Below are 15,060 nucleotides of genomic sequence, written 5' to 3'. Positions count from 1 at the left end.
ATTGACGATACAGGGCCAGGCAATGGCATCTTTGTATATGCGTTCCTCGGCCACACACGTGCGCACGCGCAGAAAGTATTACATTCAAAGAAAACCACCCATAAGGTGAATTAATATAAGGTTTAACCCCAAAATGTATTATACAAAAGGTTTTTCAATGGATTCTGGTAGTATTGGGCATGCTAAAAGTCTACCAAAATCTACTCCCCAGAAAGCCGTAATATTCAAGATTGCGTCCCAGACGGAGTTCAAAATGGCCATATCTCAAATGGGAAAACATTTGCAAAGTATTTTTCAACTTATTCTAGTACCTCTGGACATGCTTAAGAACATACTACAAATTTAGGAAAATATACCTTCGGGAAAGGCGTCATTTCCAAGATGGCATTAAAAATGGCAGGCTTATAACAGCTATACTGTATATCTCAATTGAAAATAAATTATCCAAAAGATTTTTCACTTGATTCTTATGAACATACAAAAGATTTAGGAAAATACACCTTCCGGAAGGCTTCATTTTCAAGATGGTGTTCAAAATAGAAGCCGGAACCGCAATATCTCAATAGAAAAAAATGGATACAAATGATTTTTCACTTAATTCTGGTAGTATTGGCCATAGGTGTGCTGCCCCGTGGGAGGTTAGGTTTAGGGTGAGGGTTTGAGATAGGTTGTAGTAGTTGTAGGACTAATGACTGGTCTAACCAATGACTACCGGTAGTCTGACTCTAAACCAAAAACTGTCTAAACTAAGTACTGCACCCAATTTTATCAGTGCATAGCAAGGAAAAATGTGCTTTTTATTTTTTTCTAATTTCGGAAAACATTCGCTTCCTATACTGTCTCTCTCCATGTCAGGCTGCTGCTCATTGGAGGATGCGAGTCATGTGACGAGGGCACGTCCAGAGCGTCACGCTGTGGCATCACAGCCTGGAGGTCACTGTCGGGGTCACCGTACTACAAACATGTGACCAGTTACTATGACGACGTCAGTGGGGTGAGCGGCGAGCACGCACACACACACAGACACACACACACACAGTCACACACACAGTCACACAAACACACACACGTGCCGTGCTGAACTAATTAGTTCCCAAGCGTTTTCGCTCGGTGTCGCCTGGTGTCGCGGAACATCCACGCCCATTTCAACACCATCAATTGTTAACCGGACATTCTAACGTGAAGACGTTAAGTTACTATCATGGCTGGAAATGGACAAATCTAGGTTCAAGGTTCAACTTTATGGTCAACAAGACCAATTTCAAGTAAAAGGCACGTCAAATTCATTGTGTCAGTGTTGATTTTGTCGACTAAAACGAAGACGAAAAATATTCGTCGACTACCTTTTTTCACTGACGAAAACTAAATGGAACCTAAATGAAAACTAAGCTATGATGACTAAGACTGAATCTTTTGACAATTTCGTCAACAAATAAAAACTAGACTAGATGTTAGGAAGGGACTAGTGGATACAAGAGATCCAGTATACGTAAAAGACAGGTCATTTTAAACTTTGTTGCATGCTGAAAATAGCAGTTCTACAAGCTCACATGTCTTAGCGTGATGCATTGTCATTAAGACGGCATCAAGGCCAGCCAAAATACATTTTAGTCGACTAAATCAACTGTAGGTTTAGTCGACTAAAATCTCATGATATTTAGTCGACTAAAACTAGGCTAACACATTCCAGGTGACTAAAATGTGACTAAAACAAAATGATAACTATGACTATAGAACAAAATGAAAACTAATCAAGAGACTATGACTAGAAACTAAAATCAAAATGTCCCGTCAAAATCAACACTAGTCTACAACAAGCTATACGGCGCGCCAGCAGTCGCACCGCAGACCGGCTTATTTTGGCATGCTGTGGATCCCCTGGACGTTTAAACGAGAAAGAGGTTCAATCTCACGACCAAATGCTAATAAAACTTGGCGGAGCCCGGCAGAAACGGCGAACACGGAGGGTTAAATTAGTACCCTATAGCCCGCGAAACACGAGACTCTCGTGTTCCAGGGTTTACATTCTTTAATCCATGTTTTGATCCGATTGTATCGTTAGCCACCGCTCGCTAACACAACAACACCAAGTAGGACAGCGGCCATTTTGAAAATGCACGGGCATCCACTTCCATTCTAAGCCCTGCATTCAAAGCCGTAAGCTGTATCTCAGAAACGACATTGAGGGGGCAGTTTCTGGCCCAGACAAGCGTTTTCAACGGCCTGTAGCAGGTACTCGCGGCCAGGTTTTTCCACCACCGACGGAGAGAACAACAACCGGTCAAGACACCACACACAGCAGTGTCACTGCAACATGTGATTGCGGATATTTGGCTCTTCAAAGTAAGTGTTATGTGCGATAAAAAAGGTAAAAAAGGTAAAAATAAAAAGATATCTGATATTTATCAGAGCTTCATTGAGCCTCGGAGCTGACGTGAGAATGGGCGTAGTGTGCGCCCAAAGTCACCCCACGCCCAATACAAAACAAAGATGAATCCCACCCGTAACGCAGAAATGGTCGGAAATCCCAGTACAGTCAAAATATAAGCGTAAATTGCTTAGTGAATCGATGTGCCCAATGTGTCAAACAAATAAATGTTTACACAGACACGCAGTTACATTAGTGTGTGTGTGTGTGTGTGTGTGTGTGTGCGCGCATGTTAGTCTCAGAAGAGAGGATTCTTCAGGCTGCCCAGCCTCCGGCTTTTCTCCAGACAAGGAGATGAACAGGTACCTGTCTGTCTGTCTTGATTCAATTCATATAGAAATGAGCACGGAATGTGATGTATAATGATGTATGATGATATGTGTCTGTGCGTGCGTGCAGGATGGAGTGTTCCGGTTCAGTCTCAGTCCGGACGGCAGTCTGCTGGCGGTCATTCACTTCTCTGGTCGTCTGTCTCTGTGGGAGATCCCCTCGCTCAGACAGAGAGCCTCCTGGAGCCAACAACTGCAGGTATGTGTGTGTGTGTGTGAGTGAGTGTGTGAGTGTGTGTGTGGCGCGCGCTTCGAGCTTGTAGGTCTGCTACTTTTGAAAAGTCGAAGAACGACTGACATAGAAACATAGCTTTTTCAGAAAACTGTCAGGATGTAGAAGACATTTTTAGAATCTGGTCTCGGGTCAAAATGGGATAATGTAACTATGAGTATACACTACAGACCGCTATGTCTACATAACATGTGTAGCAACTCATAATGTAATAACTGCTCATGATGTAATAAGGGCTCAAAAAGGCTCATAATGTAATAAGTTAAATGTAATAAAAACTCATAATGTAATAATCAGCTCATAATGTAATAAAATAATGAGCGCATAACGCAATAACAGATTTTTCTATAAAAGACGTGTTACGTTATGAGTTGCTACAATAAGGCAGCTCATAATGTAATAAAAGTTCATAATGTAATAATGGCCCATATTGGTGAGAAAAGTCTTACACTGTCATTGTTACCTCTGTTGACAAATGTAGACTTTCATATGGCCCATATAGTCTTACACTGTCATTGTTATTACCTCTGTTGACAAATGTACTCTTTTCAAAATATGTTGATTTTTATTGTCTTTAATACTAATTTACTAAAGACTTTTAAACATTACTATCCTACTCCTATTAGAGCTAAATAAATGAATTACACATCATATTCGTCCAACTCAGATTTAAATCATACATAGCCATAAATAATGCAAAAACACTTGTTCACCATTCAATGTGTTTAATTGAACCTTCCTTGGGACACAAATGTACCAACAAACAAATGATGTATAATACTTGAAAAATACAGAAAAATAGCTGTGCCACTGCCAGGGGGTGTGGCAACCCAGGGGAGAACAGGTACAGATTCACAATAAAACAAGAGGCTCGGAGTCAGAGGCAGCATAAACTTAAATCGTCTTTTATTTAAAGTCTTAGGGAAAGGGGCAAACGGGGCAAAACATCAAAATAAAGGTTCCTCTTCTGGGGGGGGCTTAGGCTTCCATAGTTACTTGCGGTCCTGTGGGCAGAGCAGAGAGAGAGCAGGGACTTTTAGTTGGGGGAGGGTGCTGTAGGCTCTCCCTTGAGGAGTTCCGTCGGCCTAGGAGGGAGGGAGAGAGAACGATACCAGGTGAGCCACAATACACGCACAGTACATCCACGTGGGTCCAAAGGTTGGAGTTAGGTCTTGTACTCACTTGAGAGATCTCCCTCATACCAGCCTCATGCACAGAGAGATTCCTCCTTCCTCACTCCTCCAGCAGCAGTTCAGACTCACTCCCCAGACCGCTTGGGCGTCGGCTCTTTAACAGCTTCTGGTGATGGCCTGACTGGCTGCAGGTGCGTCCATGTCCAGGCTCCCATTGGCTGCAATACCTGTACCGGGTGATAGACTCCCTCTATCACCTCCCCCAGCCTCATTCTGTGGGGAATAGGCCTGGCTGTTTCCCCTGGTTTGCCACAGGGGGTCTATCACATAACATCATCACACAACATCACAACACAACATCACACAAGAAAAAGTATTACTTTTCCCAAAACATATCTCGGATTTGGAACCATCCAAAGGATGTATGCCGAATCACAATCCAAGCTTGTATCCATTTTCTATTTTTGCCAAACATTTCCTTGATGCTTAATGCAAGGCCACAATTGCGTCCTGCTCCTCTATACAGTCTCATAATGCTTATGCAGCAGTCTCTCCATCCCTTGTGAGATCTAAACTTGACACCAAAGAATCATTTATATACATTCTTGGTAGGAATTTCAGGGAAAGGTCTCTGAACAAGCTAGAAACCCTGTTGAAAGTGCCAAGCATTGCTATATCCATCAACAGGCAATACTGTATGATGGACGACAGCACGGGGGCAGAGGCAGGGTGAGGTATGGTGTCAGAAGTATTGAGAGGGACCGGGTCAGGGTTCAGTGACAAATTCAGGGGCAGTTATATGGACATAGTTGGGGCCAATGTATGGTGCACTCTCCTCTGCCTCTTGAATTATTTGGATGAAGTTTGCGACTGGTCCATCAAGGCTAGCATAGTGGTCGCCATGACCTTCGGCGAGGTGGCCCAGAACCAGCAATGGCAGACTATACTGTCATAGTGACCCCACGGAGATATTATGGATGTCGCATCCACACCCAGTGTTGAAACGATAAGAAACTGCACATTGAATATTATAGCTGCTCTTTGTACAGTTAGATGAGGTTTGAATGCGATGCATGCCTTGCACATAGTTGGACCATTGTCCTTCCACAAAGTTCGAAAGGTGTGTTCCATCCAAGGCATGTGGGTGATGTATTAGGTCACCCACAACTCCTTGCCTTAAATTGACTGCAGACCAATTGTGGCTAGTTGGTCTACCATGGCAGCAAGTTGGCAGCTTCCATCTGGGGTAGGGTCCACACGAGTCGAGAAACCTATTGATTCAAAAGACTTTAGCCTCTCCTCATGAGTGATGGGCTCTAACAATATGGGCCATAATAAGTCTATATTTGTCAACAGAAGTAATAAATGTGACAGTGTGAGACTATATGGGCCATAAGAAAGTCTACATTTGTCAACAGAGGTAATAACAATGACAGTGTAAGACTATATGGGCCTTATGAAAGTCTACATTTGTCAACAGAGGTAATAACAATGACAGTGTAAGACTTTTCTCACCAATATGGGCCATTATTACATTATGAACTTGTATTACATTATGAGCTGCCTTATTGTAGCAACTCATAACGTAACACGTCTTTTATAGAAAAATCTGTTATTACGTTATGCGCTCACGCTTTTATTACATTATGAGCTGATTATTACATTATGAGTTTTTATTACATTTAACTTATTACATTATGAGCCTTTCTGAGCCCTTATTACATCATGAGCAGTTATTACATTATGAGTTGCTACATGCCCTCTAAATGACATATTTTATAGCCTTAGCCTTTTTATAGCAAGTGCTGACAAACAGCTGTCATAGTGAAGTATCTAAGGAGGGAGAGTGTTCTTTCTGTGCACCAGAGTTGAGATCATTTAGGCTTATATGATCCTGGATGGCTTGATTCTAGGCTTAAAGTAATTGATATATACAGTATATAAAATATATATTTTGTGGGTCCTTAAAGCTATGCTCTATAGTCTATACGGTCATGCATTTCCCTCAAAGTTATCTCTCTCTCTCTCTCTCTCTCTCTCTCTCTCTCTCTCTCTCTCTCTCTCTCTCTCTCTCTCTCTCTCTCCCCTTACCTCCCTCTCTCTCAACCTTGCAGCCAGGATTTGAGGACATCAATCCGGAGTGGAATGCTTCTCTGGAGAAGAGGAAGAAAATAAAAGGTGGGTTTTTGAACGACCTGCTGTGTTGTTGTTGTTGTTGTTGTTGTTGCCGCTGACACGAGCAATTTTTTTGGAACGGAAAGGGCCTTTCTGTGTGGAGTTTGCATGTTCTCCCCGTGTCCCCTAGTTCCCTACCCTCACAGAAAACATGCAGTAATCCTGGTCTCTAAAACTGCCGGGGCGCCTGATGGAGGGGAAAGGAACTGGTCGGAAATAACGTGTTCCTTCCACACGCTACGTCCGGCCGGGGAAACTCCTCCCTGTCAGGTGAAAAGAAGCAGCTTGGACTCCTCATGCATAGAAGGTAGCATGAGGTCAGTCCGCTTGACATGGACATGTTTGAGAACCACTGAGATAGAATCATGTTTTTTTTTTTATATCCATAATAAAGCTAATCTGACGGACCAGAGAGATAGAGAGAGAGAGGAGGGGGGAGAGAGGGAAGTTGCACCACTCGGTTCACACAGGTGTGATTTTTTTAAATTGAAGAACCACTGCCATAGAAACATTAGCTTTTTTCAGAAAAAGACATTTTCTAGAATCTGATCTTGGGTTCTAAAAATGTGTTTCAACAGAGAAGGAGCAGTACTACCCCCTGGTGGACGTGAGCTGGTGGAGCGACGGCGCTCTCATCCTGGCCCGCTGCTCGGGCTCTCTGACCGTGTCGTCGGTGCGCACGCTGCGCAACCTGCTGGGCAAGTCCTGTGAGTGGTTCGAGCCGGCGCCGCGCCTCACCGCCGCGCACGACGGAGGCTTCCTCAGCCTGGAGGTACAGTTTTGACGGCACATTTTTTTTAAATATATTATGGTCTTTTGAAAGGGTTTTCATTTAGTTTTACTGTACTGTTGATTTTTTCTTTTTTTTTTTTGGGTTAAAAGTTCAGGTTTTTTGGGTGCAATTGAGCTTTGAGAAAACCCAAAACATTTAAGAATAATTACAAAAAACGTTATTTTTTTATGCCACAATCCCTTTAAACAAACCTACCTAAGTACAGTTCCACGGGTCACGTCTGCACGTAATTCTACTTTTTGCAGTGCGAGGTGGGCGTGGCTCACAAGCGAGGCCGTGCAGACGGCGCGGAGGACAACGAGGAGACGGGCGGCGACGAGTCGTCGGACTCTGACGACGAGACGTCTGCCAAGGCTCGCTACCTGGGCTACGTCAAGCAGGGCCTCTACTACGCCACGGAGATGGAGCGCTTCGCCCCGCCGCGCAAGCGCCCGCGCACCCTCGTCAAGAACTACCGCCTGGTCAGCCTGCGCTCCACCACGCCCGAAGAGCTCTACCAGAGGAAGGTAAGGGGAGGGAGGGAGGGCGGTCGACCTGGTGGGGGGCCTTGAGGAGGTTCCAGAGGTGGTGGTTCCCCAATTTTTGTGTATTTTCTTTTGTCCATCAAACAAGCCAATTTGAATTCCTTTGAACAAAATTGAATTCACCTGTCCGATTCCCATATCCTTCCAAACACAGCTGCTTTTGATTTTTGATTTTCATTCAAGATGACATCCAGACAGTGTGATACTCATTTTAAACTTAATCAGCACACTAAAATATGTATCTGAAAACATCATGGATTAGAAACTAGAACTGCACTCTGTCGAGTGCATACTTGCTTGTTGCACACTAGTAGGCCATAAATGGCCAACTAGTGCGCAAGCAGAGCGCGCAAGTACTTTCGACCGCTGTAAACTGTCAAATCTCAGTATCTCTGTGAAGGAACGTTTGAAATGTCTAATTATTAGGTGTAACTATTTGCTACCTACCTACTTTATGCATGTAAACACCTAGTATTATTAAGTATGCTTCAAGTTTCTATCTATATCAGAAATACAGTTTTATCAATTTAGAAATATCCTGGATCCCTTTTTAGTTTTTCAATTATTTTATTATTTATTGTAAATTGTCAATTGTTTTAAATGTATTTAATCTTGGACTATAGTGATATTAATACTAAATCATGATCAGAGTAATATGTGTCTCTAACTTCAATTTTTGTAATAATACTTTCACATTTGTTAAAATGTACATGATCTAAAATACTTCCGTAATCTGTAGTTGGATTTGTATTTAATTGTTTAAAGCCTAATCTTGACATGAAGGTCTTTATACTACTACCTTTCTCACTATATTGGTCTTCATTGAAATCTCCTATTATCAAAATTGTGCCTGATTTGCTGGGACCAGATTACATACATGACCATATTTCTTACGTCATCATTGAGAGCTAGTCATACATATACTATATATATGTCATTTGTAAGTTGATTAGCGGTATACTGTGGTTACTTTGCGCCAAAAACCGTCCCAGCCAACCCGCAACTTTTGATGCGTATGCAAATAAAACAGCAAATTGTGCCTGATTTGCTGGGACCAGGTTACATACATGACCATATTTCTTACGTCATCATTGAGAGCTAGTCATACATATACTATGTAATTTGTAAGTTGATTAGCGGTATACTGTGGTTACTTTGCGCCAAGAACCGTCCCAGCCAACCCGCCACTTTTGATGCAAATAAAACAGCAAATTTTGCCTGATTTGCTGGGACCAGATTACATACATGACCATATTTCTTACGTCATCATTGAGAGCTAGTCATACATGTACTATATCCTTATAATAATTCAGCGAATCTCTGAATGTCTGAATGAATGTCCCTGACAGCGCTTTATCTCATCATTAACTGCACGAATCACTCCCACTTTTCACACAGGCATGGGCCATAATTATATGGAGGTCTTAACGCCCTTTTTTCGATTTGACACATTAATGATTTATAATGAATTTATTAGTGGATTAAAAAATGCAAAAATGGCTATTGTACTGTCAATATCACATGAATATGAATGCAAAGTAGCGATCCATGTGTGGACAGGCTACCTGTCGCCGTTGTGCATGGTGAGATGTGTGCAAACCGTGTAGTTTATCAGGAGAAGAATACCAAAGGATGCAACATTAATTTATTAGTGAATTAACCTCGCACCCTCACACACCTGCGTCCCTTAGCGACACCTGCATCACAGCCCACCGTTCTCACCGTTACCCCACTGGCATGCTTCCTCTAGCTAGCGCTGCAACACAACAAATTGTGCCCTATACAATTTGGCGCCGCTGACTGTGTGTGTGCGTGTTGCATCGTTTGGTAGTCTTCTCCTGATAAACTACACGGTTTGCACACATCTCACCATGCACCGCGGCGACAGGTAGCCTGTCCACACATGGACCGCTACTTTGCATTCATATTCATGTCATATTTACAGTACTACGGCCTTCACAGTGTGTGTGTGTGTGTGTGTGTGTGTGTGTGTGTGTGTGTGTGTGTGTCAGTCAGGAGGCGGTGTGTGTGTGTGTGTGTGTGCGCGCGCGCGGAGAGGGACGCTAAAACTGTCAACACTTCTACTAAAGAAAGAGGCAGCGATGGCGCCATAAGTCCATAACCATACATTCGGGGACATAAATTGCGCTAAAAACGTCTAAACTTTTAAACCGCAGCAGCTTACAGCATTCTCCTAGCTGTTGCTAAGCTACATTAGCATAGGAACGGAACCAAAACAGTGTTGGGCAATCACCAGGGTTGCCACATTGACTGAGGGAAACAAGCAACCAGGTATATGAAAATGTTAACAGGCCAGAATAAGTCAGAAAATCCGAAAATAAATCTACAATAAGCAACAATATAGCTGACTGTCAAACATCATTGTCCAATGTTGTTTCAGAGCAGTGGTTCTCAAACATTTTGGTTACTTTGCGCCAAAAAACGTCCCAGCCAACTTTTGATGCGTATGCAAATAAAACAGCAAATTGTGCCTGATTTGCTGGGACCAGGTTACATACATGTATACACAGGAACATTACCTTTAATCCTCCCAACACTAAAACATATCGTCATTACGTCACAATCGAAGACCAATTACACTCTGGCATTGGGTCCTTTAATCCACATATTTCTTACGTCATCATTGAGAGCTAGTTATACACACCATGTACTCTGGTCCCAGCAAATCAGGCACAATTTGCTATTTTATTTTACAAATTACATATATATAGTATATGTATGACTAGCTCTCAATGATGACGTAAGAAATATGGTCATGTATGTATGTAATCTGGTCCCAGCAAATCAGGCACAATTTGCTGTTTTATTTGCATACGCATCAAAAGTGGCGGGTTGGCTGGGACGGTGCATACGGACCGGGAAAAACTATTACTTGCGCACTCTGCTTGCGCAAGTAATAAGCCACGTGGCAGCAAACGAGCTGAGCTGTGCCGTCTTTCTCTCCCTTGTAAACAAACAGACTGCACCCGTGTGCAACACGGCTAGTAACGTCCCATAGCCCGAAGGGATGCGACACTCTGATTGGTTCAGCAACGTACAGGCTTCCGTTTCAGATTCAGAGTCTGAAACTACGAAATAAAATGACCCAAAAAATAATGGCAGTCTGACTTTAAACATGTGTTCCAGGTTGATGATGAGGATGCGTTGCATTGGCGGCAATAGGGCGGTGGTGGCTCAGGGGTAGAGTGGCTGGATGCACTGCACAAAAAGCATGGAGTATGGATGTGCATATTACAGGAAACTCCCGTTAAACTTTTCAACAAACTCCGGTAAACTCCCGAATTGCACCCTTAACGTAACAGTTTAAGGGCCCATACTGTAAATGTGACGTGACGTAAATCACGTCAAGTTCAAGTGCACGGTTATGTGCCCGAGACAAATTAGTGATATGAAAACGGATCGCATCCACAGCCTTAGATGTGCTTCTTGCGCAATCCTCTGTGTTGCACAACAGTGACACGTCATCGGAAATGTTCCTCCCCGGTTTAGCTGACGACAACGAAAATTTTAAAACGTTAATAACTCGCGATCTAAATCATCCCGCCTAATTATAAAAAAAGATCCTGTGTTTGACGGCCCTCCGCGGTCCAGTCGCTAGTCGCGATAGATTTATTCTTACCATAATTGCCCGTTAACTCCTCTTTTCACGCAGTGATGGTAAACGCAAGGTTGCCAGTTCGAATCCGGGCTCCCCCAGAGTTAGTGTCTTGAGCAACACTAGTCTGAACCCCTAATTGCTCCTGATGTGCTGGTTGGTTCCTTGCATGGTTTTCTGCCGCCATCGGTGTGTGAATGTAATGCACAATTTATGTAAAGCGCCTTGCATAAAGGCGCTATATATATAAATGCACCATTTTCCATTAATTTCCTACTACTGTGTGTGGATATAATCAAATGCTTGAATGTGTTTTTCCCAGATCGATAATGAGGAGTATGGCGAGGCTCTGTCTCTGGCTCAGGCCTACAGTCTGGACTCTGACCTGGTCTACCAGAGACAGTGGAGGAAGAGCACGGTGTCTGTGGCCTCCATACAGGACTATCTGGTACTACTAATACTATTTATATTGACCCGGTCTACCACCAGTGTTGTTTTTGGCAGCACATTTCTATTTTAGTTTAGTCATAGTCTTTGGAATGAAACTAGTTTTAGTCACATTTTAGTCACCTGGAATGTTTTCGTGTTGGTCTAGTTTTAGTCGAACATAATGTGTTTTGGCGGGCCTTGATGCCGTCGTAATGACTGTTTTTTTTTTACACTTGCTGAAAATAGCCGCTCTACAAGCCCACAACGCGTCGCGCTGCGACACGCTGTGAGCTTGTAGATCTGCTATTTTCAGCATGCAACCAAGTGTAAAATAACTTGTACTGGATCTCTTGTCCACTTACTAGTCCCTTCCTAACATTTTAGGTTTTATTTGTTGACGAAATTCTCAGTATATTTAGTCTTGGTTTTAGTCATCATAGCAGTTTCCATTTAGTTTTTGTCGGTGAAAAAAGGTAGTCGACATTTTTCGTCTTGGGTTTAGTCGACAAAATCAACGCTGTCTGGTACTGTATTATAATAAATATTATTTATATTGACCTGCTCTACCAAAGACAGTGGAGGAAGAGTACTGTGTCTGTGGCCTCCATACAAGACTATCTGGTACTGTTTATATTGTCTATTGGTCTGTTCATATCCATATTTATATTGACTTGGCTAAGAAACTGTATCGTCAATCGCACTGTTCTTGCTGGCATGCTTGTCAGTGTTGGCATTTCACTTCACGCTTTATATCACAGACATAATGCAGTTTGTATAATTATGAACAATAATAGACCTATAGTATTATTCTTTCAGAAGACTTTTGATTTATTTCGACGTCAGGCCTAAATGGGTTCAACCCCTCCCCTTCGTCCTTTCAGAGTAATATCAGGAAGCGTTCCGTGGGTGCTAAACCTTAGAGTATATATTAACCCATGTTGACCTGAGATCAGATTCTAAAATCTCTTCTACATCCTGACAGTTTTCTGAAAAAGCTATGTTTCTATGTCAGTCGTTCTTCGACTTTTCGAAAATAGCAGATGTACAAGCTCGTAGCGCGCCACTCGGTGGCACGCTATGAGCTTGTAGAGCTGCTATTTTGCAATAGCTAAAGCATAACATAATAATAATGCTAACACTCAAAAGGGGTTCCCGCCCAGAATGGGTTAAGTTTCTCAAAAACGCATGAGGCGATTTCACTCCTCCTTCCAGGTATAGGAACAGAGTGCATTTTGGGATTGATTGCCCCAATAACATGAACACGCTGGCTGTTGACTATCATATCATATCATGGGTGCTAAACCCCTCTTCCTCCTTTCAGAGTAAAATCAGGAAGCGTTCGTGGGTGCTAAACCCCTCCTCTTCCTCCTTTCAGAGTAAAATCAGGAAGCGTTCGTGGGTGCTCCATGAGTGTGTGGAGCGCGTTCCGGAGAACGTGGACGCAGCCAAGGAGCTGTTGGAGTACGGCCTGAAGGGGACGGACCTGGACGCGCTCATCGCTATCGGCAACGGAGAGGACGGGGGCAGGTGGGCGTGGACGCGCACGCACGCACACACACACACACACACACACACACACCTACACACCTGTGTCTTGATTTGATTGATTTGGGGAACTATTTATTTTATGCTAATATCTCGGATTCTTCTTCCAGGCTGTGTTTTTTAAATACAAAAAAAAACTAGCTTGATTTGCGGCTCATTCCTATAAAGGCTATGACCGTCGCTTACAAACATTCACGGAAATACGTGACGTGGAGATGTTACACTTCCTAGTTGAAATGAACCCGTGGCCGTGCTCGAGTAAGAATTCAGCCACCGTATGGCGGCGAGTGTGTTAATACACGTTCCTTCCAACACCATATGACTTCAGCCCTGCATGCACACTTTGAAGTGCACTTGTTCAGTGGATGTCTATGCATATGATTTAGACAAGTAGTACTGCAAGGGAGTGTCTGCTATATGCCTATACTGTAAAATGTGCGTGCATGCGTGCGCGTGGTCCAGGTTCATCATGCCCGGGGACGTGGACCTGGATGACGTTCCCTACGAGGACTTCCTGTCACCGGACCAAGAGCTGGAGAGGAAAAAGGAAGTGGAGAACAACAAGAGACGAGAGCTGCTGGCCAAGGTCACCTTCAGCAGGTACTGAGCACGTGTGGGATACAATACAGTCACACCCTTCAGCAGGTACTGAGCACCCTTCAGCAGGTACCGAGCAAGTGTGGGATACAATACAATCACACCCTTCAGCAGGTACTAAGCACCCTTCAGCAGGTACTGAGCATGTGTGGGATACAATACAATCACACCCTTCAGCAGGTACTGAGCACCCTTCAGCAGGTATTGAGCACGTGTGGCATACAATACAATCACACCCGAGGGGCAGTGAGGGGCCGCTCTTATCATCATACATCATCTCTCATTCCGGGCCAGTCACAATTTCCGTCCTCACCTTTACTTTGTCTTCAATGTTTGCGTTTACACTATGACCTAAAATTTGACATAATTTAACTATGACGTAAAATGTACACTGACGTAACATTCTCCATTCATTGTCAATGGGAATGTAATGTTTTTTTTGTATGGGACAAAGTTTGTGGACATAGGAGGGGCTGGCGTGCCTCAAAAATCTAGATGCCTCATTATTGCAACCTCATTGGCCGCTGTGTGTGTGTGTGTGTGTGTGTGTGTGTGCGTGCGTGCGTGCGTGCGTGCGTGCGTGCGCTCTCACATGCAGGTTGACTCTGGAGCAGAAGGAGTTGTGTCGGAGTCGTCTGAAGCTGCTCTCCTACCTAGACCGACTGGCCACATATGAGGTAATACTACTATTTATTTGACAGGGACAATGCTCACTAATCAACGTGCCAGTTTTCACATCCATGTAAATGTGCGGCATCCCCCGCCGCACCATGACTAGAGACTGCAAACGTGACTCCAGAAAGTCCCACTAAGGTACAACACCACAGGAATAGTAAGATATGTACAGAATTGCAATTCCGTACATACATGTTGTAGCTAAACAAAACTTGGCCCATGATGCCTCGTTCAGTTGAGTCACGGTGGCATTTGGACTCACCAAAGAGTTGACACGCTTGACACGCTCGCCTCGCCCTCCAGCCTGGTTCCTCCAAAAATGCACCCGTGTGTCTACTGTTTGTGTATTGTCCCAATTCCTACGGTTGTGTGTTTCTAAAGTTCCTATATTCTTTCAGTGACGGTGGTAGCGATAGCTGACATCTCTTGCAGTCAAAACACGCCAGCTAACACATGTGTCTATTTTATCAATGAGTAAGTAGGTGCCCTCAGCCCACCACCAATGATTCAACTGCCCTCTAGTGGCCTGGCGGTGCAACAAAACCACCACCATATAAATAGTAATAATCAAAAAATAATCAAAA

The 15,060-nt window shown here is 43.5% G+C and overlaps 1 protein-coding gene across 2 annotated transcripts in view; it reads left to right on the top strand.

The window, feature by feature from the left end:
* Nucleotides 1-15,060, top strand: part of LOC308329395 (NBAS subunit of NRZ tethering complex-like) — a 113,159-nt gene that overhangs the window by 24,556 nt on the left and 73,543 nt on the right. The window contains exons 10-19 of one of the 2 annotated variants that reach the window (XM_080783662.1): nucleotides 856-994; nucleotides 2,665-2,730; nucleotides 2,828-2,956; nucleotides 6,237-6,300; nucleotides 6,876-7,069; nucleotides 7,336-7,596; nucleotides 11,553-11,678; nucleotides 13,035-13,186; nucleotides 13,667-13,804; nucleotides 14,400-14,478. In XM_080783662.1, the coding sequence (XP_080639788.1) occupies nucleotides 856-994; nucleotides 2,665-2,730; nucleotides 2,828-2,956; nucleotides 6,237-6,300; nucleotides 6,876-7,069; nucleotides 7,336-7,596; nucleotides 11,553-11,678; nucleotides 13,035-13,186; nucleotides 13,667-13,804; nucleotides 14,400-14,478 (1,348 nt within the window). The remainder of the gene's footprint in view (nucleotides 1-855; nucleotides 995-2,664; nucleotides 2,731-2,827; nucleotides 2,957-6,236; nucleotides 6,301-6,875; nucleotides 7,070-7,335; nucleotides 7,597-11,552; nucleotides 11,679-13,034; nucleotides 13,187-13,666; nucleotides 13,805-14,399; nucleotides 14,479-15,060) is intronic. The other variant, XM_080783663.1, reaches the window with a different exon arrangement.

The sequence above is a fragment of the Protomyctophum bolini genome, assembly GCF_963924005.1.
Source record: "Protomyctophum bolini genome assembly, chromosome: 15".
Lineage (NCBI taxonomy): Eukaryota > Metazoa > Chordata > Actinopteri > Myctophiformes > Myctophidae > Protomyctophum > Protomyctophum bolini.
This window is presented reverse-complemented; position numbering and strand designations above follow the sequence as displayed.